Here is a 21,040-nt window from a genome sequence, read left to right on the forward strand (position 1 = left end):
CAAGCCAGCCAGAGTTATACAATGAGACCTAGTCCCTGTTCTTCCCATAAAAAGCAAATATGAAATAAAATGGTAAAAAAAAAAAAATCTTTATTTCTTTTTACTTTGAGACCCTGTTTAAAAATAACTGATCAGGGAGCTGGGCAATGTTGGCTCATACCTTTAATCTCAGCACTCAGGAGGAAGAGGTAGGAGGATCTCTGTGAGCTGGTGGTCAGCCTGGTCTACAGAGCGAGTTCCAGGACAGCCAGGGCTACACAGAGAAATCCCATTTAAAAACAAAAAACAAAAAACAAAAAACAAAAACAACAAAGGGGATTTTAAGTTAATATTTTTCTACCTTTCACAAGAAAGCAAAGCTAAAAAAATCAAAGGACATGTCAGAAGGTAGTATAATGGCTCACACCTATAATCTCTTAGTGTTACAGAGGCTGGGGTAAGAGAATTCCCAAGAGTTCAAGACTAGCCTGGGCTACACAGTGAGTCCTTGTCTCAAAAAATAAGTAAAATACTAGTGGGTGAAATTCTGAAAGGAAACTGACTTGTATAATCCCAAATTATCTTTCTGAAGGTACTAACTACAAGAAAAACCCCAGGTGGCCAAGCCTGATGACCTGAGTTTGACCTCCAAAATCCATATGGGAGGAGAGAACTGACTGTTGAAAGTTGACCTCTGACCTCTACATGGACACTGTGTCACACTCACACACAGTGCACTAGGGAGGCTGAGCTGAACCAAGTGTAGTGTACCACACCTAACGACACCAAACAAAGCACCTCTGGCCAGATGTCACAGCCGGACTACATGGAGGAAGCCTCACACAAGACCGATTTTCATTCACCTGCATCAAGTTCTGGGATAGAGCTGGGCATGGTGCCTCATACCTATCTACCCTGATACTTGGAAAGCTGAGACAGGATGATTGCTGCAAGTTCAAAGCCAGACTGAGCTATTGAATGAGTTCCAGGTCAGCCTGGAACAGCTACAGAGTGAGACCCTGTCTCAAAAAAATAAAATAAAATAAGATAAAAATAAAACTAAAGTTATAGAACATGCAAAACTATAATTATTTTAAAATCCAGAATAGGTTTCCTTATGGCATTTTCCTTTTTTTACAGGTTTATTTATTTTATGTGTATGGGTTTTGTCCCCATGTACGTATGTGCACCATGTGCATGCCTGGTCCTGAGCAAGGTGTTGGACCCCCTAGAACTATAATTGTGGACGGTTGTAAGGCCACCATATGAGTGCTGAGACCTGAACCTGCCTCTTTCCCACGGGCCCAGGATACAGGTGTGCACCATTATACCCACCTTTCATTATGGCATTTCACATATGTCACAGTACTTTGTTCTAATTTATATCTCGGATGCCCTCTTCTCTACCCATGTCCATCTCTGGCTGCTTCTTACTTTCCCCGGAAATTCTCCCTTCCAGTTTCCTATCACACGTATTCTATTATCTGCATACACGTTCAGGACTGTCACCAAACAAACGAAACATAAGCAGGTAAGGAGCCTGCTCCGCCCCAGGCGCTTCTTTAATCTTGCATCTATACAGCTCTGCTTTCCTTATACTCATTTTTTCCCCTAATTTGTACTGTCACTAAGCCACCTGTGACTATTTAAATTAGTGAAAAATACAAACAAAATGCATTTCTTTAGTCTCACTAGCACTTTGTGGGGGGAGCTGGAGACAGGGTTTCTCTATGTAGACCTGGCTGTCCTAGAACTCACTCTGTAGATCAGGCTGGCCTCCACCTCAGAGATCTGCCTGCCTCTGCCTCCTGAGTGCAGGATTAAAGGCGTGCACCACCGCCCGGCCTCACTAGCACTTTGCAAGTGTTCAACAGCCAAATGTGGCGTATGACTATTGTACTTTCTGACTGATGTATTTTGTGATTACTGTATATTGTGTGACTACTATATTTTGTGTACATGTGACTACTGTATTGACTAGGTAGGTGGACATTTCCATTATCACAAAGTTCTATCAGAGGCTAAAGAGATGGCTCAGTGGTTAAGAACATTGGCTGTTCTTCCAAGGGACCTGGGTTTGATTCCCAGCACCCATATGGTGACTTCTAACTGTCCTTAACTCTAGCTCCAGGGGATCTGATACCCTTTTTCTCCTCCATGAGTACTGCAAGCATGTGGTACAGAAATACATGGAGGCAAAACACCCATACACATAAAAGTAAATCTTAACTAACATTTTTTAAAATAATTTTTAAAAAATGAAGTTTCATAAAGTAGATGTAAGGGTATATGCCTACAACCCTCCCTCTTGGAAGGTGGAGGCAGGAGACAGAAAATAAATAACAACTAAGTTTCTGTTTGCTACCTTGTTCTTAGTGACTTATTTAATTCAATGTGCTATTGCTGACATTTGAATGGCAAGTGCTTTTTTCTTAGCAAACTTGTAATTATAAATTTTGAACTAAACTTCAGGTACAATTTTATTTTTAAGATAAATCCCTTGGGAAACACAGCCATGAAATGATAAAGTGATGAAGAATATTTACTTATGTCTATTTATAAAAACTAAATTTGCTTGATCTTTCAGGATTACTCCTGTTACATAGCAAGGCATACGTGAAATTCCTCTCTTTTTTTTTAAGACTCACTCTACCCATAGCTGGCCCCTCGATGTAGCCCAGGCTGGCCTCAAACCTGTGTCAATATTTCTGCCTCAGCCTCTTAAATGGTGAGAATACAGGCATGTGTTACCATGTCTGGCTCTGAAACTCTTTTCATTGTTTTTGAATAATCTTTCCTTTAAAATGACTTATTTCACTTGCTGCTCTTCCAGAGGATCTGGGTTCAATTCCCAGTACCCACACAGTAGCTCACAATTGTCTGTAACTCCTGTTCCAGGGGATCTGACACCCTCATACAGATACCAATGCACATGAAATAAAAATAAATTAAATAAAAAGATTTATTCTATTTTTAGTTACATGCATGTGTGTATGTCTATGTGTGGATATTCATATGTGAGTGCAGGTGCCCACAGAAACCAGAGGTGTTTAATCTCTCTAGAGCTGGAGTAATAGACAGTTGTGAACCACCAATATGGGTGCTGGAACTTGAGTCCTCTGCAAGAGCAGTACATGCTCTTAACCACTGAGCCACCTCTCTAGCACCTGAAATACAAGTTTTAGTTTTTGTTTCTTTTGAGACAGGTTCTCATGTAGCCCAAGCTGGCCTCCAAGTCACTATGTAGTTGAGAATGACCCTGAATTCCTGATTCTTCCACTCAGTGTTACAATTACAACTGTGTGCCACTACACTAGGCTGAGACAAGGTCTGCTGTATAGCCCTGGCTGGCCACAAATTACAGCAATACTCCTGCATTAGCCTCTCAAGTGTTGAGATTTTAGGCATGAACTACCATGCCTTGCACACTGAAATTCATTTGTTGATGTTGGTAGTGTGTGTATATGTTTGCGTGTGTGTACATACGTGTATGTGTTAAGGTCAACCTTGGGTATCCTTCAAGAGCCAATCACTTTATTGTTTTAATAGCATCTTTTTATTTATTTGTGTATGTGAGACACATGTGGTTAGAAGACTATCAGGAACTGGCTTTCTCCTTCTGCCATGTGGGGCCCAGGTCATCGGGCTTCTCCTTTACCTAATGAACCATCTTCATGGCCCCTGTTTTGGTTTTGGTTTTTGTGATAAGGTCTCATGTAACCCAGGCTGGCCTCAAACTCACTAAGATGACCTTGAGCTTCAGATCTTCTTGTCTCCACCTCCCCAGTTCTGAGATTACAGAAATGCATTAGAAATGAAACCCAGGTCAAGTATTCTACCAACTGAGCTCCATTCTCAGTCCCTAGCCCCAGGAATTCTTATCCTACTGAATCCAGCTTTGGTCAATGGGAGAATCTTCAGTTGGATCTTGAGTCCTTTTGGGATGACTTCAGTAGCTGCTGTGGCTTGTTATCTGATATCACAACATTCTATGATTGCCCTGTGCTGGAACCAACCATTTCTTTAAGAAATTCATTTCTTTTGATGGGTAAATGGCAACTCTAGATTACAGTATGGGCACTAAGGATGGCCCAGTCATTGTTTCTAGACCTTTTGGTAAGTACATGCATACATAGAAACAAACAAAAACATGAATCAAGTATCTATAGGGGAAGAACAGGTAACAAGTGTGACAGAGATGAAGCATGGGGACTATGGTAAAGTTAGGAGGGTATGCTCTATATGAAAGAGGCAGATCTTCAAATTCTTCAAAAGAAGCCAGAAAGGCTGGGGAGATAGCTTATATCAGTGAGAGGCTTGCCTTGCAAATATGAGGACCTGAGTTTGATTGCAAAAATCTGTGCCAATCAATGCTAGGTGTGGTGGTAAGTGCTTGTAATCCCAGCTCTGAGGAGGTGGAGACGGGGATTTCACGGGTTCACTGGCTAACCAGCCTAGCCGATTTGGTGAGTTCTAAGCCAGTGACAGACCCTGTCTCAAAACAAACCAACAAAAATAAATAACAGTACCTGATGAACACCAGATTGTCCTCTGGCCACCATACCATGTGCACACATGTACTTACACACAAACACACATATACACACTTGTATAAGAAACCAGAAATGGTGGGGCTGAGAGATGGCTCAGCCATTAAGAGAACTAGTTATTTTTCCAGAGGACTCAGGTTCAATTCCCAGCACTCACATGGCAGTTCACAACTGTCTGTAACTACAGTTCCAGGGGATCTGACACTCTCACACAGACATACATGCAGGCAAACACCAATGCACATAAAACTAAAAATAAGTTATTTTTAAAAAGCCAGAAATGGAAATTCTTAATGTAATTTTGAAAAATACAACTATGCATGTATTTGTGTGTATGCATGCTTACACCTAAGGGTGGGGTCAGCTGCATGCATGTGGAAGGCAGAGGCTGATACTGGATGTCTGCCATCACTCTCCACCTTATATACTGTCTTCGGCAGGACCTTTCACTTCAGCGCGAGCTCATGGCGGCAGGGACCCCCTTACTCTGTGTCCTAAGTGCTGGATTACACGAGGTCTGCTGTGCCCACCCTGAATTTATATGTGTTCTGAGGGCACACATTTAAGTCTTTCCACTTCCACAGCAAGTACTTTACCCACTGAACCATTTCCCCAACCCACTCATAACTTATTTTCTAAAATTAAATACTAAGATGAACTAAACCTATCTGTGGCCAGATTTGGTTCATGAATATATACACCCACAAACTGGAATTTTTAAATAATACTTATAATATCCCAAAAGTCACACTATATAAATAAATATTTAGGAACAATAATTCTCAAACTGCTTATTGAGGGCTTCTTGTGGTAGAAAAGCCAAGCCTTACCAGAGAAGGGAGAGGTTATTTTCAGGACTAGACACTGACCCTAGAGTCTTGTACATGCTAGGCTAGTGTTCCACTGAACTAACTCAAGTTCCAACAGGAGAGAAATTAATTTCCCTCTCCTTAATGCTCTAAAATATTTCCATAGAAACGATTTTCTGTCATGACATGAAAAGGGAAAAGCTAGTTATCAGAACCAAGTCTTTAAAGGGAGCTGAAACCAAACAATGATTTTATATTTAAGCGCTCAGAATCTTTTTTTTTTTTTTTTTTTTTTTTTTGGTTTTTTGAGACAGGGTTTCTCTGTGTAGTTTTGGTGCCTGTCCTGGATCTCACTCTGTAGACTAGGCTAGCCTCGAACACACAGAGATCCCCCTGGCTCTGCCTCCCCAGTGCTGGGATTAAAGGCGTGTGCCACCACCACCCCGCAGCACTTGGAATCTTAAAACAAGAACCCATAAGGTGGTTTATGCCTGTAATCCCAGTACTCAGGACATGTAGACAAGGGATATCTTCAACAAGCTCCTAGTAGATAAGCCAAATTGGGGAACTATGGGTTCAAGTGAGATCTCCTGCCCCAATATATAAGGCAGAAAGAAATCAAGGAAATCATCTAATATCATCCTCTGGTGTCCACAAGCAGACACACATGTGTTCATGTGCATCTGCATAGACACTTGCTTCCCACACATGTAAACAAAAATACATGCACATATATACATGGAAGAGACTGCATTTTTTAAAATTTCATTTAAAATTTGCATTTCCTGCCTGGCAGTGATGGCACATGCCTTTAATCCCAGCACTCGGGAGGCAAAGCCAGGCACATCTCTGTGAGTTCAAGGCCAGCCTGGTCTACAGAGTGAGTTCCACGACAGGCACTAAAGCTACACAGAGAAACCCTGTCTTGAAAAAAAATTAAAAAATTGCATTTCCCACTCCTTTTTTGTCTATATGTGTCTTTGTGACTGTGCACACATATGTGTATATGTATATATGTGTGCACATGAATACAGAAGACAACTTTGGTGCTGTTCCTCAGGCACTGCTCACCTTTCTCTTTTTCATTTTTTTTTTTAAGATTTATTTATTTATTATGTATACAGAAAAGGGCGCCAGATCTCATTACAGATGGTTGGGAGCCACCATGTGGTTGCTGGGAATTGAACTCAGGACCTCTGGAAGAGCAGCCAGTGCTCTTAACCTCTGAGCCATCTCTCCAGCCCTCTTTTTTTTTTTTTTTTTCCTTTTTTAAATTTTGAGACAGAGTCTCTCACTAGCCTGGAACACAACAAGAAGACTAGAATAACTGACTACTGAGGCAAAAGGATCAGGAGTTCAAGGCTACCTCAGAATAGTGAATTATAAATACATGATCAAGCTCTGCCCTATATTTTGTCTATTTGTAAAGATGAAAAAGCTAACAGCCCTGCTACCTCCGCCCTGAGCCCTTCTGGATGCAGAACAAACAACAGAAAGCTGTTAGGGAAATGGAGCAGGGTGTAAAATTTCTAAAGAAGGGCCCCTCCTGAAGAAGGCCTGGGAAGGAAGAACGCAGTTGTCAAAATACCTGACGGGATTGACTCCCTTGTGAGGCATCATGAAATGACCAAGACACGGAAAACTATGGCAGTCATGGGTTTAACTTCTTCAATTCAAGAGGTCAGATTGTATTAAAGAAAAAAAAAAAAATCAAAAGAGCATCTACAAGGTATTTCCCCAGTGTCTGTTACTGTCATTGAAAGAGAGCAGGGTCCCAAACCCAAGGTTAAGAATTCCAAGAAAATGCTCTCTTCAGCAGCACATATGCTAAAATTGGAACAATACAGAGAAGATCAGCATGGCCCCTGTACAAGGATGACACACACATTCGTCAAGTGTTCCATATTTTAAGATGCTTTGAAGTCCAACAAAGCATATAGAAGACTGTAACCTAAGAGAGAGGGAGGGAGAGAGGGAGGGAGTGGGGGAGGGAGAGAGAGGGGAGGGAGAGAGAATCCCAAACAAAAAGGAAGAGGGTAGAGAAAACTTCCTGGATGGTGCCAGGAGCTCCCTGAAACCCCCACCCCCACCCCCACCCCAGTCTCCCTCATCAGCATCACAGTCAAGCTTTTCCCTTATCTTCTTTTTCCCTTCTGTACGTTTGTTTTGGTTTTTTGCTATGTAGCCCACGCTAGCCTGGACCTCTTTATGTAATCAGGCTGGCCCCAAACTCATGACAATCCCCCTGCCTCAGTCACCTGAGTGCTAGTTACAAATAAGCACCACCACTAAGGGCACAGCTCAGCTTGTTTTCCACTGTGGACTCCGGTGCTGTGCATACTGGGCTGTCTGTTTTATTCTGCATGCTATCAGATCATAACACTGTAAGCATCTCTCTAATTTGGAAATTAGGCTCCAAGTCAAGGTCAAAGGAAGAGCAGAGTTGGGGGAGGGGACCAAATGGGCTCAAACTATCATTTTCATCAGTGACTCACCAGGGAGCCAAATGCAGCATCCCTGCTTTTGACCCCATGTCTCCTGAGAGAACAGAAAAACAGCCTTTCCCTTTGGTTCTGATGAGACACTAGTTTACCCACTTATCTACATTTTACAGTCTCTAGAATCTCTACCAGCAGCATGGAGGAAGGTTTATGGTGTCAAAGGAGAAAATACAAACTAACTTTACAGTTCCTTTGATTCTAGAAAAGAAGTAATTTTCCTTCCCCTCACCACTCCTCATATTTACAAGCTAATGACAATGTCCTTTCCGTGACCACATCATTGCCATCTGAATACTAAATAACTACACCTGCCGAGCTCTCATTAGACTGCATTCTAGATATACAACATGTATTAACCCTTTCAACAGGTACTATTATCCCTTTTTTTTTTTCCGGAGCTGAGGACCGAACCTAGGGCCTTGCACTTGTTAGCCAAGCGTTTTACCACAGAGCTAAATCCCCAACCCCACTATTATCCCACTTAAAATTTTTATTTATCATTATTATTAGTGTGTGCATGCTTGCATGCATGTGCATGTGTGTGATATGTAAGCACAACATGCTTATGTGTGCGGAAGTCAGAAGACCACTTTGGGAAATGAGGTCTCCTCTTCCCTGTGGGTTCAGGGGATCTGACTCGGGTTGTCAGGCTTATGTGCCAAGTGCTTTACAGGCTGATCCATCTTGCTGGCCCATTATCCTAATTTATAATTGAGGGAACTAAAGAGGAAGGCCAAGAGTGTCAACCACGATGTCAGAAACTATCCTATTCCCTTTTTCTTTCTTTTTTTTCTTTTTTCTTTTTTTTTTGGTTTTTTGAGACAGAGTTTCTCTGTGTAGCTTTGCGCCTTTCCTGGAACTCGCTTTGGAGACCAGGCTGGCCTCGAACTCACAGAGATCCACCTGCCTCTGCCTCCCGAATGCTGGGATTAAAGGCGTGCGCCACCACTGCCCGGCAAGGTGTATATTCTTTACAAGCTGAAAAAAGAGACAGTTGGAAAGCAACTTCCAAGTCAGACTGCCTGAGCTCACAGCTCAGGGCTGTCATCTGATGGTTTAGTTAAGAGAACCTCCTAACGTTCTAGCTTTAACTCACGTGTCTAAATGAAATATATTTAGTTACTCTATGGCTAATAATACAATCTGCCCCATTAAGTTCTTTAAAGTTCTTTCAAATGATGTCTACAGAGGGCTTAATATGTAGGCTATTCTCCACAAATGTCAGCACTTTGTACTCTTCCATTACTATGGTCTGTAGTGAACATCCACTATGTTCTTACCATGGCAAAGTGGCCTAGGTCCCAAAGTAGTGCCGAAGTCAGCCAGGTATAATGGTGTAAGACTGGTTGGTGCCTCATGCTTCAAAAAAGGACAATACCTACCATCACTTTCACTAGTGTGGAGTCAAGTGCTTACTGAAAACAGAAGACACTACTTAAAATTTGTCATTTTTAGGGAACTGGAGAGGTGGCTCAGTGGTTAAGAGCACTGGCTGCTTTTCCAGAGGACCCAGACTCAATTCCCAGTGCCCACAAGGCAATTTACAACTGTCTATAACTCCAGTTCCAGGGAATCTGGTACCCACACACAAACATATATACAGGCAAAATGCTAATGCACATAAAAATAAATAAATCTTTATTTTTTTTATTTTTATTTTTTTTATAGCTCTTCTTTTTTTAATTTATTTATTTATTATGTATACAATGTTCCATCTGCACATATACCTGCAGGCCAGAAGAGGGCACCAGATCTCATTACAGATGGTTGTGAGCCACCATGTGGTTGCTGGGAATTGAACTCAGGACCTTTGGAAGAGCAAGCAGTGCTCTTAACTTCTGAGCCATCTCTCCAGCCCCAAATCTTTATTTTTTAAAAATGGCCATTTAGGGGTTGGGGATTTAGCTCAGTGGTAGAGCGCTTGCCTAGCAAGCACAAGGCCCTGGGTTCGATCCTCAGCTCCAAAAACAAACAAACAAACAAACAAACAAACAAACAAAAAAATGGCCATTTTATATAATCACTGTAAGAACCTTACAAGGCAAGTGCAATTATTAAGAAAAAAAACTATAAATGAGCTCAAAGAGGTCTATGTACATTAGGTGAAACAAAGAAGTGCCCAGTGTTCAGTGGATCCCAACTGCAGACATTCTAAATGAACTGCTCCTACATACTTGCAATGGCAGACACAGTCAAAACTTAGTGGCTATTCAGTCTCTTTGTTTCCCATTAGTCTGCTTTTCAGGTAGAAGCAGGAAGACCCAATCCCAACAACATTTTTGTTTGTTTGTTTTGTTTGGGTTTGGTTTGTTTGTTTGTTTTTCCGAGACAGGGTTTCTCTGTGTAGCTTTGCACCTGTCCTGGAACTCACTCTGTAGCCCAGGCTGGCCTCGAACTCACAGAGATCCGCCTGGCTCTGCCTCCCTAGTGCTGGGATTAAAGGCGTGCACCACCACCGCCCTGCCCCAGCAACGTTTTTAAGGCTGCTTTGTCTTGTGTGTAGCACTAGAGATTGAACCAGGGCCTCAGTGTGCCAGGCAAACACCAACCACTGAGCTAGCTCCCTAGCTCCAAACACGGGCAGTGCCCCTTGCTGTTCCTCCCCCTAACCCCAAGAAAGGACCAGGCCATGTCCTAGGTATCACTTGGGCACTGGCACCAGCAAGTGCTTACCTGGAGGAGATAGAGAAGTCCTGGGGCAAACAAGGTGATTGGGTACAGAGACTGGTATGTTGCTAAGGCAAGAAAAATAGCACTGAGGAAAACACTGCCTGTGAAAAGAAACAAAGGTGTAGAATAACCCAGCCTCATCAATCAAGATTTCACTCAACAAGTCCATATCAACATGAAACTCCTAAGTGCCCAATTACCTGCCAAGTGCTTCCTGATACACAAGGTACTGTGCAAACTCAGACAGAATGAAAGCACTTGGCTTAGTTCCCACGGAAGGAACCACGGAAGTCAAAAATCACCTACCTTTAGCAACCTGCAATGTCACAGACATGTTTCTTAGACTTTTTCAGATCTAGAAATATTTTTACAAAACCTCAGCCCAAAGATTTACAGATAGATAACATCTATTAACATCCATGTCTAATACACCGAGTTATTAAACCTGCAATTACTGTTCATGATATTGAGAGCTGTGAAACCTAGCCCTCTGGGTATCACACTAGCTCACCACTCTGTAATACCTCTACTGAAGTCATGCTTCTTTTTTTCTAAATAAAACTTATTATTGATGCTTTGTTTTTTGGTTTCACTTTGTAGTCTAGGATGGCATCAACCTTGTAGCAATCCTTCTGCCTAAGTCCTCCAAGTGCTGGGGTAACAAACATAAGCCATCACGTCCAGCTGAGAGTACATCCTTTTATTAATAATAAGTCTACTCCCCACACAAAACTGACTATTAGGGAGTCATTAGCATTTATGAAAGAATCTGTGATGATGTGAAAAGATACTTACAATAATATCTTGTTAAGTTAAAATTTAAGAGATATGGCTTATGCCATCAGACTTAATTTGTCGGTTTTCTTTAAAAACTTTAAAAATGAATATAGCCAGGTGATAGTGGTGCATGCCTTTAATCTCAGTACTTGGGAGGCAGAAGCAGGTGGATCTCTGAGTTTAAGGCCAGCCTGTTCTACAGAGTAAGTCCCAGGATAGCCAGGACTACACAGAGAAACCCTGTCTCAGGAAAAGAAAAAAAAAGAACACACGTAACATGCTTTGTTTGCATTATAGGAAAGGCATTGATTTTTCTATTTGGAAAAAAACAAACAAACCAACAGCTATTCCCTTTCAGATATTTTAAGACAACTAGGTACCTTTATACCAAGGTGACAGGTTTCAATACAGGCTTCAAAGTGACCTAGAATCAGTTGAATATAATGGTTCAAAGCACATGTCTCATATGATTATGGTATATAAAACAATAATACTCATGGTTACTCTCATGAATGTGGAATCAACTCTTTACTAAAAATAACAGAAATCTTCTCAACAGTGTTTCACAATAAGAGGAACCCCTCACTCTACCCAATCCGAGGAAGTTTACACCTTTCCCAGCCTAGTTCCAGGGACACATACACAAATGATCGATATGCTCTTTCACTCACTAAAGTAGTCTATTTACTGACTGCAATCTCACCGTCCCCTCAAGTACTTTATTTACTTGAAACACAAAAGAGTCACCTTGGGAAAAGAAAAGGCTAGAACGCATGCGTGTGATGGAATTAGAAGAGGAGTATGATGGGGAAAGAAAAGAGTTTAAGGAAAGTGGAAAATACAGTAAAGGAACGCATGCTTTTAAAAAAAGCATTAGGGGGTACAAACTGAGGAAGAAGGGGAACAAGCTGGGGGAGAGATAGGATATGGGGGGGAGGAACAAATGAGAATTATAAAGACACATATATGAAATGTCACGATTAAACCATTATTTTGAATGTTAATCTTAAAAAAGATGAGAAAGCAGAAAAGAAGAACTCTGAACATTCCATTCTTCAAACCAAGAAACTACAAGGTTATGGTGGACAGTACAGAAGTAGGAAGAAGGCAGAGTAAGGAGGAAGTTGGATGTAAAAGACAAAGAGCAGAATTCCTGGAACAAGGCTGTCGTGCTGCACTGATGAGTGACAGACAAGACACTCTGAACTTCAGGTACTTGCGAAAACAACTGAGCAGAGACGGGACAGGCCTAGCCGAGTCCTGACACCAGGAGAAGCTTCCTCCTACCTACCAAGCTATATAGATCTGGAACCAGAATCAGGTCCCCTGGGACAGGGAGGTGGGCACCCGGGAGAAAGGTGCTTTGCTACATATAGCTCAGAGAAAAGTAAGCTCAGGATTCCCTGACCTGGCCAAAAAAATGAATAACTATTTGTGGGAAACTGGCTAAGAGTGAGGAAATGCTAGAGAGAATTTTTTATTTTACATGCTTTTCTACATATTTGGTAGTTGGCGAGAGGAAAGATCCATTAAGTGTTGTCATAGCGGGGAGGCCATTGTTCCAATCCATTCATTCATACAAATGAGGTGAAAACACATGACCTTCACCTCAGTCTCTGCCCCAGGAGACACCAGAGAGTGAAATAAACACAGTTACCTCCCACCCTAATTGCCTAAGATCAATAATTGCTTGTCTGGAACAACCGTCTCTAAGACCCAAGAGAGAAAAAAGGTTAGTAGAGGCTTGAATGAACTTAGAAATGTCTTAGAAAATGTGCTCTGAGGACCAGGAAGAAGCAGTATGCCTTCCTTTTTTATTATTAATTAATTAATTTAGAGACAAGGTCTCTCTACATAGTCCTGGCTGTCCTAGAACTCACTATGTAGACCAGGCTGCCACTGAACTCACAGATATCCACCTGCCTCTGACTCCTGGGTGCTAGGATTAAAGGCATCTGCCACTATGCCCAGCCCTTGGATGATATCTTAGATAATTTTTTTAAATTAGTACTAGGGGATGCAACCCAGGGCCTTGCTGGGCAAGTGCTCTACCACTGAGCTCTATTCCCAAGGCCTAGGAGGAAATCTTAGGAAGTTAGAATCTGTTCTGCCTGCTTTCTATTAATAAGTGGCATCAAAGTCCAGCTGGATCCCTCAACTCCACATTCCTTCTTACACCAGGTCCCCAGCGCACAGATTCACCTCTGAAGTATAGGTCATTCCTTGCTCTCATCTATCATTAGTGTTCAGCAGTCTTTCTTCGGGGCCCCTCCTTCCCAGAAGCACCAAAAGAGACTGCTAAAGCAGACAATGATTTATGTACAAGGACAAAGCCAGATATGGCAGTGCACGCCTATAATGTCAGCACTCCTGGAGGCAAGGTAGGAGGGTCAGGAACTCATGGACACCTCTGGCTTAGTTACCAGCCTGGGCTACATGAGACCCTGTCTCAAGAAACCAAAAACCAGTCTTTTCCCACTGCTGCCATGTCATGTAGTAGCAGAGGCTCAAGTGTATTTAAGACTGGATTTCACCCATAACCCACTGCCATGGCCAAACAAGGCATGGCTGCTGGAGTTGTAATGGACATTCATACCGCTTCACAACAAGAGGTACTGAAAGCCACCCTCATTTGCAATGGCCCACCATGTGGAATCTCAAAGCTGCCAAGGCCTTGGACAACTGCCAAGCCCATCTGCGTGTGTGCTTGCTGCCAGTTATGCATATCAAATTGGTGGAGACCCTTTGTACCGACCACCAAAACAAACTGATTAAATTTGATGACAGCAAGAGACTAGGGGAATGGGTGGGCCTCTGCAAAGTGACTGGAGGGGAGACCCCATCAAGTGGTTGTTGAGTTGTGCAGTGGTTAAGGACTACGGCAAAGAATCTCGAGACAAGAACATCATTGAAGAGTTCCTCAAGTGTAAGAAATGAATAACACAAAACCAAACCGACTTCTCAAAGTCCCGTCTCATCAGTCAGATTAAGCTCAAACTCCAAGGGCAAGCAAGATCCTCAGGATCTTCGTCTCCTTCGCTTCACCTCTCACCACTTGCCTACACGTCCTGGTCCTGCCTACACTACACTACACTACACTACACTACACTACACCACGACACACACTCCAGTTTCTGAAAATACCAGGCTCTTCCATTCATGTGTCTGCTCAGGCTATTCTTTCTGACCGAGCACTTTTCCTGTCATCCTTCAGTGGCATGTGGAGCCAAAGCAGAGTTAACAAAAGTAGTTACAGCTAACATTTACTGCTCAGCAGGTGACATGCACGTGTAATGTCTACCTCAAGAATGTGCCAGACTCAAAGAGGCAGGCCCTCAGGGAAGCGTCACAACAGACTTGGGGAAGAACTACCTTCAGCTCCTTTTCTTGTGCACATTGAATGTGATAAAATCACGTAGTCTGCTCATTTCACCAGTGAAGAAACCAAGGCACAGAAGCAAGGTAAGTAGAGAAGTTAAAGTTGCCCGCCTGCGCCTGTCCATCCTTTTAGCTCTTACTCAGCAGCCTCCTCTGCTGACTTCTAGCAATGCCAGTTCCTTCTCCTCCCTATCTGTCTTGGGAATTTCTCCAGGGCAATGAGTCTTTCTTAATTTTGAATCTCTTCCACCTTTCAAAGCACACATGACGAATGCCTAACTGACTGACTGAATGAACATCATTCAGTAATACACAGGGATCCTTTTAAAAAGCATACTGCTGGGCATGGTGACACATGCCTTTAATCCCAGCATTCAGGAGGCAGAGGTAGATGGATCTCTGTGAGTTTGAGGCCAGCCTGGGCTACAGAGTGAGCTCCAGGACCCAGGGCTAAACAGAGAAACTCTGTCTCAGGGCTGGGGGGAAAAAGACAGACAGACAGACAGACAGAAAGAAAAGCAAGCATATCAAAGCAAACCAATACCCTTAGAAGCCTCCACAGACCATTAAACAGAGGGTCATGTACCATGGGGAAGGTATAACACAACCCCGTCTTAGAATGGTAAGATCCTCCAGAGGAGCAGTTGAGGGCTCTAACGCCAGGGGCCTGGCCCAGGGAAGCTTTCGAGAACAGTGATGGCGGAGGCCTAAACTCTGGAGTAGAAACATGGTGCTACTACAGCCAGCAGCCTGGTCTGGTATGAGATGAGAAGCAGGCATGGATGGGCACATGGAGGTCCACAGGTTTGGAAAAACTCTTAAAAGGGGCTAGAAGAATGAAGAAAGCATTGAGTTAGAACGACACGTGGTTGGCACGGGGCAGGGAAGGTGCAAGCTGTGCAGTAAGTGGGCACTGCCCAGGTCTGCTCTGCGTCAACATGCTGGGTGTCAGGGAGACTGGGACTCAGTTTACGTCCTCATGACATGCTGGGTGTCAGGGAGACTGGGACTCAGTTTATGTCCTCATGACATGCTGGGTGTCAGGGAGACTGGGACTCAGTTTATGTCCTCATGACATGCTGGGTGTCAGGGAGACTGGGACTCAGTTTACGTCCTCATGACATGCTGGGTGTCAGGGAGACTGGGACTCAGTTTACGTCCTCATGACATGCTGGGTGTCAGGGAGACTGGGACTCAGTTTATGTCCTCATGACATGCTGGGTGTCAGGGAGACTGGGACTCAGTTTACGTCCTCATGACATGCTGGGTATCAGGGAGACTGGGGCTCAGTTTATGTCCTCATGACATGCTGGGTGTCAGGGAGACTGGGACTCAGTTTATGTCCTCATGACATGCTGGGTGTCAGGGAGACTGGGGACTCAGTTTATGATGTCCTCACGGAGCTCCCAGCAAATGACACAAAATGTAAGAACCAAGTACAGACTAGCCCATCAGAGGATGCTGACACCAGAGTTCTGAAGAGTGAGTAGGTGGGACCCAGGCATCTAAGGAACAGCGTTTGCAAAACAGGTGAGGGAGAATGATGTACTAAGAATAGGTGAGATGTTAACTAACACAACATGGCAAAACGGGGACGCTGGAAGGAGTAACTAGAAGACCAGGCACTGTGGGGAAAGCCTCCACTAACAGGAAAGGGGAATGGAGGCTGGAAAATCAAAGAGTTCAACCTTGATTCTCAGCTATATAGTGAGTTCAAGGTCAGCCTAGGTAGGATACCTAAGAGCCTGTCTCAAGACAAAACAAACAAAGCAACAACAAAAAGAAAACGTGGGAACCTTTAGGTTAGATAAAGGAAGTTTTACAGAATAATGAATTGTAGAACCCAGACTGAGAGGCAGAACATTACCAGCATCTACAAGGGACACCCCACTCCCTTTTTTCTTTTTGATACTGGGTCTTATATAGCTCAGGCTGGCCTTGGGCTTGCAATGTAGTTGAGGATGACCTCGAACTTCTGATCTTCCTGTCTCTACTTTCCAAATGCTACGACTTCAGACATAGGCCACCACCTCTAGTTTATGCATTGTGAGGGATTATATCAGCTAGGCAAGCACTCTACCAACTGAGGTACAGTCCTAGCCCAGTTTTTGTATTTTTTGTGTATACCTAATATACTTTAGTCAAAGTTACAATCTGCCATCTAAAGTCTCAACAAGCAGGCAGAGGTCAGAGCATAAAGGGTTTAGTTCCAAAAATAATCCAAAATACCTATCTACAGGTCTACAATTGAAAAAATACCTAACCAGGAGGAACTGTGCCACAAGGGATATGAGTTTTACCCCCAAATGATACAACTTACTAGTATTTGCTAGTCCAGCCCATATAAGCACTAGGTTTCATGAGCAAAGCTTCACCTTTGGCCTGACACAGAAACATTAGGATAAATTAGCTAAGTTGATATGGGGACTGGCTGCCATATCAGGGAACGGCATTACCCAATCTAACTCTGTATGTTTTCCAACTCTCTGTATCAGGGTGGGGGCCAAAACAAGCCTCTGCAAGAAGGTGCCTCTAGGGACTGCACCTTCATGAGGGCCTGGGTGGGTGGCACAACAGCAGGGCAGAGCAGGAAAGAGACACAGGGATGAGACAAGGAGGAGCCAAGGGACTGACTCAGGATATGGACTTAGCAAGTAATACACAGAGTCAGAGACTGGGTCACAGACAGTGACCTGTCCAGGCAGACTGGCAGTGGGACAGACTGGAATACTGACCCAAAGGCTGAGGCCCCATAGGACTATCAGAAAAGGAAATTGCACCAGCATTTGAGGCAATAGGAGGCAGACGAGCGGCGAGGGACACAGCCCGGTGCACTTACATCCCTGGGCAACTGTGCGCTTTTGACAGGGCAGTCTGTCTCAAGGCAATCTAACCACACCAGTGATGGTGAAACTGAACACCTGCTTTGTTCCAGACAGGACAGTGAGCATGCCACATGCCATAAAAAGCAGACCTTTCAATAACTATTGCCACCCCCATCTTACAGACCAGGAAATGGAAAGAGAGAAAAGGGATGTAAGTCTGGATGATCTCACGCCAGACCCACTGTATCACTGCACCAGCTTGATCTCAGTCTATATCTGAACCATAAAATAGAGGCCAGTGTTTCAAAAAGCCAAAATAAATAAATGAAAGTGAATTATCCTATCTTTAGTTTTACTATTCATACGATGCAAATGTGAAATGCAGAAACAGAACTTGGAGAATAAAAAACTGATTCAGTATTACTGAAAAAACTATTACTAGGCATTACTAATATACTTGAAGAGTCAACATGGTTCAGAGAGATGTAGCTATGACAGAATTCTTCAAATGTTTTAATAGATTAGGAACACTGCAATAGTCTCTATTTATAGTAGACAACAATGGAAAACAAATGTCCAGCAATAGGGAAGAGCCAAGCTTCAGAACAAATGCGGATGAGAAATGGAGACGGGGGTAGAGTGCACAAAGGCTTGCTTTTGGTTTGGTATGTTTATATTTCTTTTATTCTTACCAAGTGCATGAACTATGTCTAATTTTTAAAATTAAAAGTATAAAGTATAAAGAAAATGACAAATGTGTGCTAATGTCTGTATTACTTTAGAAAGTACACCAGCACACACAATTTATGCAGTGCTTTGTGCATGCTGGGCAAATGCTCTACCAAGTGAGCTGCATCCCCAACCCTCTGTATTACTTTAGGATAGGCTCTCAAAAGTAGAATAAATAAACCAGGTATTGTGGTGTATGCCTTTAATACCAGCACTTGGGAAGCAGAGGCAGGCAGATCTCTATGAGTTCAAGGCCAGCCTGGTCTACATAGTGAGTTCTAGAACAACCAGAGCTACATGGAAACTCTGTTTCAAGAAAAAAAAAAGTAGAATAAATAAAAAATACAAACATTTTAAGACTACTGATAAATGGCCACCCAGAAGGTACATACAAATATGTTAAGTCAATTGGCAATGTTCATAAAATATTGAACAAAATTATGTGTATAACATTGAATCCAAGCACTTGGGAGGTAGAGGAAGGTGGATCTCTGTGAGTTCGAGGCCAGCCTGGGCTACCAAGTGAGTTCCAGGAAAGGCGCAAAGCTACACAGAGAAACCCTGTCTCGAAAAACCAAAAAAAACAAAAACAAAAAAAAAACCCACTATGAATTCACTCAACAGAATTCCAGCGTCACATAATAAAAAAGCTTCCCTGTGGAACCAAAACTGTAGGTCTGAGATTTTCTTGGAACTTCTTCCCCCCCAGTTTAAAAAATAAAACTGTGTTTGTGCATAGAAGGATATGGAAACCATAGGAGAACTTGTGAGAGTGGGGTCTCTCCTTCCATCACGGGTCCTGAGAATCAAACTCAGGTTGTGAACTGGGTGGCGGCACCTTCACCTGCTGAGTCAGCTTGTCAGCTCTTCCTAAGGTTTGTTTGTTTGTAAACAGGCTCTCATGCAACTCAGGCTGCCTGCAAACTTCTCACACTGTAGCTGAGAATGACTTGAGATCCTGACCCTCAAGTGTTCACCTCCCCAAGCCTGATTCACTGGTTGTGAATGCAAAAAAAAAAATAATAATAATAATAATACACATGACAAAGCTAATTGCAGTAGTATTTAAGTAGCTAAATATCAGAAAATCACCTAAATACTAAACGGTAGAAATTGATTAAAGAATTTCTATTCTGGGCATGGTGGTTGAAACATACCTATAATACCAGCACTCAGAAAGCTGAGGCATTTGTAATGAAGAACCCCAGGCTGGTCTGGGCTACACTGTGAGTTTACAGTCTATCTGGGATATATATCGAAAACTTTTCTCAAAAGAAGAGGGGTGAAAGGGGGGCTGAAGTATGGTGGTATTTTATTTGTACTGAAATGTGATTTTAATTGTATGTTAATAAATAAAGTTGCCCGGGGGGGTCAGAGCTATTAGAGCCATAGCAAGAGCATGGCGGTGGTGGTGCACGCCTTTAATCCCAGCACTTGGTAGGCAGAGCTAGGTAGATCTCTGTGTGTAAAAGGATACAGCCAGCATTGGAGACACACGCCTTTAATCTCAGTACCAACCATAGAAGACCTGGAAGTCTCTACAGACAGGCAGTGACGAGGCAGTCATGTGTTTGGGTTTACCACCAATGAGAAGGCAGAACAGAAAGACTATATAAAGACAAACACACAGGAAGTAGCTCTCTTTTGGAGAGGTCTCTTGGCTGAAGAGGCTAGCTGCAGGGTAAGGCTCTTAGCTCTGATCTCTTGGTTTTCTTCTTTCATTGGTTCTGTGTTTCTTATTTAATAAAACAGTTGGTTACATCTACACTGAAGAGATGGCTCAGGGGTTAAGAGCACTTACTGCTCTTCCAAAGGACCCAAATTCAATTCCCAGCACTCACAGCCATCTCTAACTCTAGCTCCAAGAATCCAACACTGTCTTCTGAGTGCATAGCCCCCATACACAGATATACATAATTAAAAATTGAATCTAAAAACAAGAATCTACATATATTCATTCACACAATGGAATAGTATTCAGTAATAACAGACTTGGCAGACTTGGGCTGGTCAAAGTGGCACATGCCTTTAATCCTAGCATTTGGGAGGCAGAGGCAGGTGGTGAGTTTGAGACCAGCCTAGTCTATATAGCAAGTTTGAGGTCAGGGTTATATAGTGAGACTCTGTCTCAAGGAAAAAAAACAACCAAACAAACTCAGACTGGTGAGATAGCTCAGCAGCTATAACACTTGGCACACAAGCCTGAGTGCATGCATTCAATCCCCAGAGCCCACAGTGGAAGGTGAAAACCAAATCCCAAAGTTGTTTTCTTACCTCCGCAAGTGTACTGTGGCATGCATGTACATGCTCATACACACTCAGACACACAATTAATACAATTTATGAAAAACAAAATAAAACCCAGACTACATCTAGCTATGATCATTTGAGCACTTGGGAGACCAAAGAGAGAGGACTGTAAGTTTGAGACCAACCTAGACAGCATGGCAGACTGTCTCTAAAACAAACAAACAAACGAACTATAATAGTTTGAATGAGAATGGTCCCCACAGGCTCATATGTTTGATTATTTGGTCCCCAACTGATAGAACTGTTTGGGAAGAATTAGGAGGTGTGGCCTTGTTGGGGTAGATATGTCTCTGGGAGCCAGCTTTGAGGTTTCAAAAGACTCATGCCATTCCCAGTGTGTTCTCTGCTTCTGGGTCTAGCTATGAGTTCTCAGCAGCTGGTACAGTGCCATGCCTATCCTGCCATGATGGTGATGGTCTCTTATCCTCTGGAACTGCAAGCCTCAGACTCTTTCTTCTATAAGTTGCCTTGGTCAGGGTGTTTCGTCACAGCAACAGAAAAGTAACTAACAT

The 21,040-nt window shown here is 42.9% G+C and overlaps 1 protein-coding gene, 2 non-coding genes and 1 pseudogene across 3 annotated transcripts in view; 3 read left to right on the forward strand and 1 right to left on the reverse strand.

The window, feature by feature from the left end:
- Positions 1-21,040, reverse strand: part of Pigu (phosphatidylinositol glycan anchor biosynthesis class U) — a 90,980-nt gene that overhangs the window by 31,120 nt on the left and 38,820 nt on the right. The window contains exon 7 of the mRNA XM_059261711.1: positions 10,513-10,610. Coding sequence (XP_059117694.1) covers positions 10,513-10,610 — 98 coding nt within the window. The remainder of the gene's footprint in view (positions 1-10,512; positions 10,611-21,040) is intronic.
- LOC131910217 (U6 spliceosomal RNA) lies at positions 7,142-7,248 on the forward strand. Its single transcript, XR_009379068.1, has one exon. It is a non-coding gene; the product is annotated as a U6 spliceosomal RNA (small nuclear RNA).
- Trnaa-agc (transfer RNA alanine (anticodon AGC)) lies at positions 9,732-9,809 on the forward strand. Its single transcript has one exon. It is a non-coding gene; the product is annotated as a tRNA-Ala (tRNA).
- On the forward strand, positions 13,836-14,223 carry LOC131909844 (small ribosomal subunit protein eS12-like; annotated as a pseudogene).

This window comes from Peromyscus eremicus, chromosome 4, assembly GCF_949786415.1.
Source record: "Peromyscus eremicus chromosome 4, PerEre_H2_v1, whole genome shotgun sequence".
Taxonomy (NCBI): Eukaryota; Metazoa; Chordata; class Mammalia; order Rodentia; family Cricetidae; genus Peromyscus; species Peromyscus eremicus.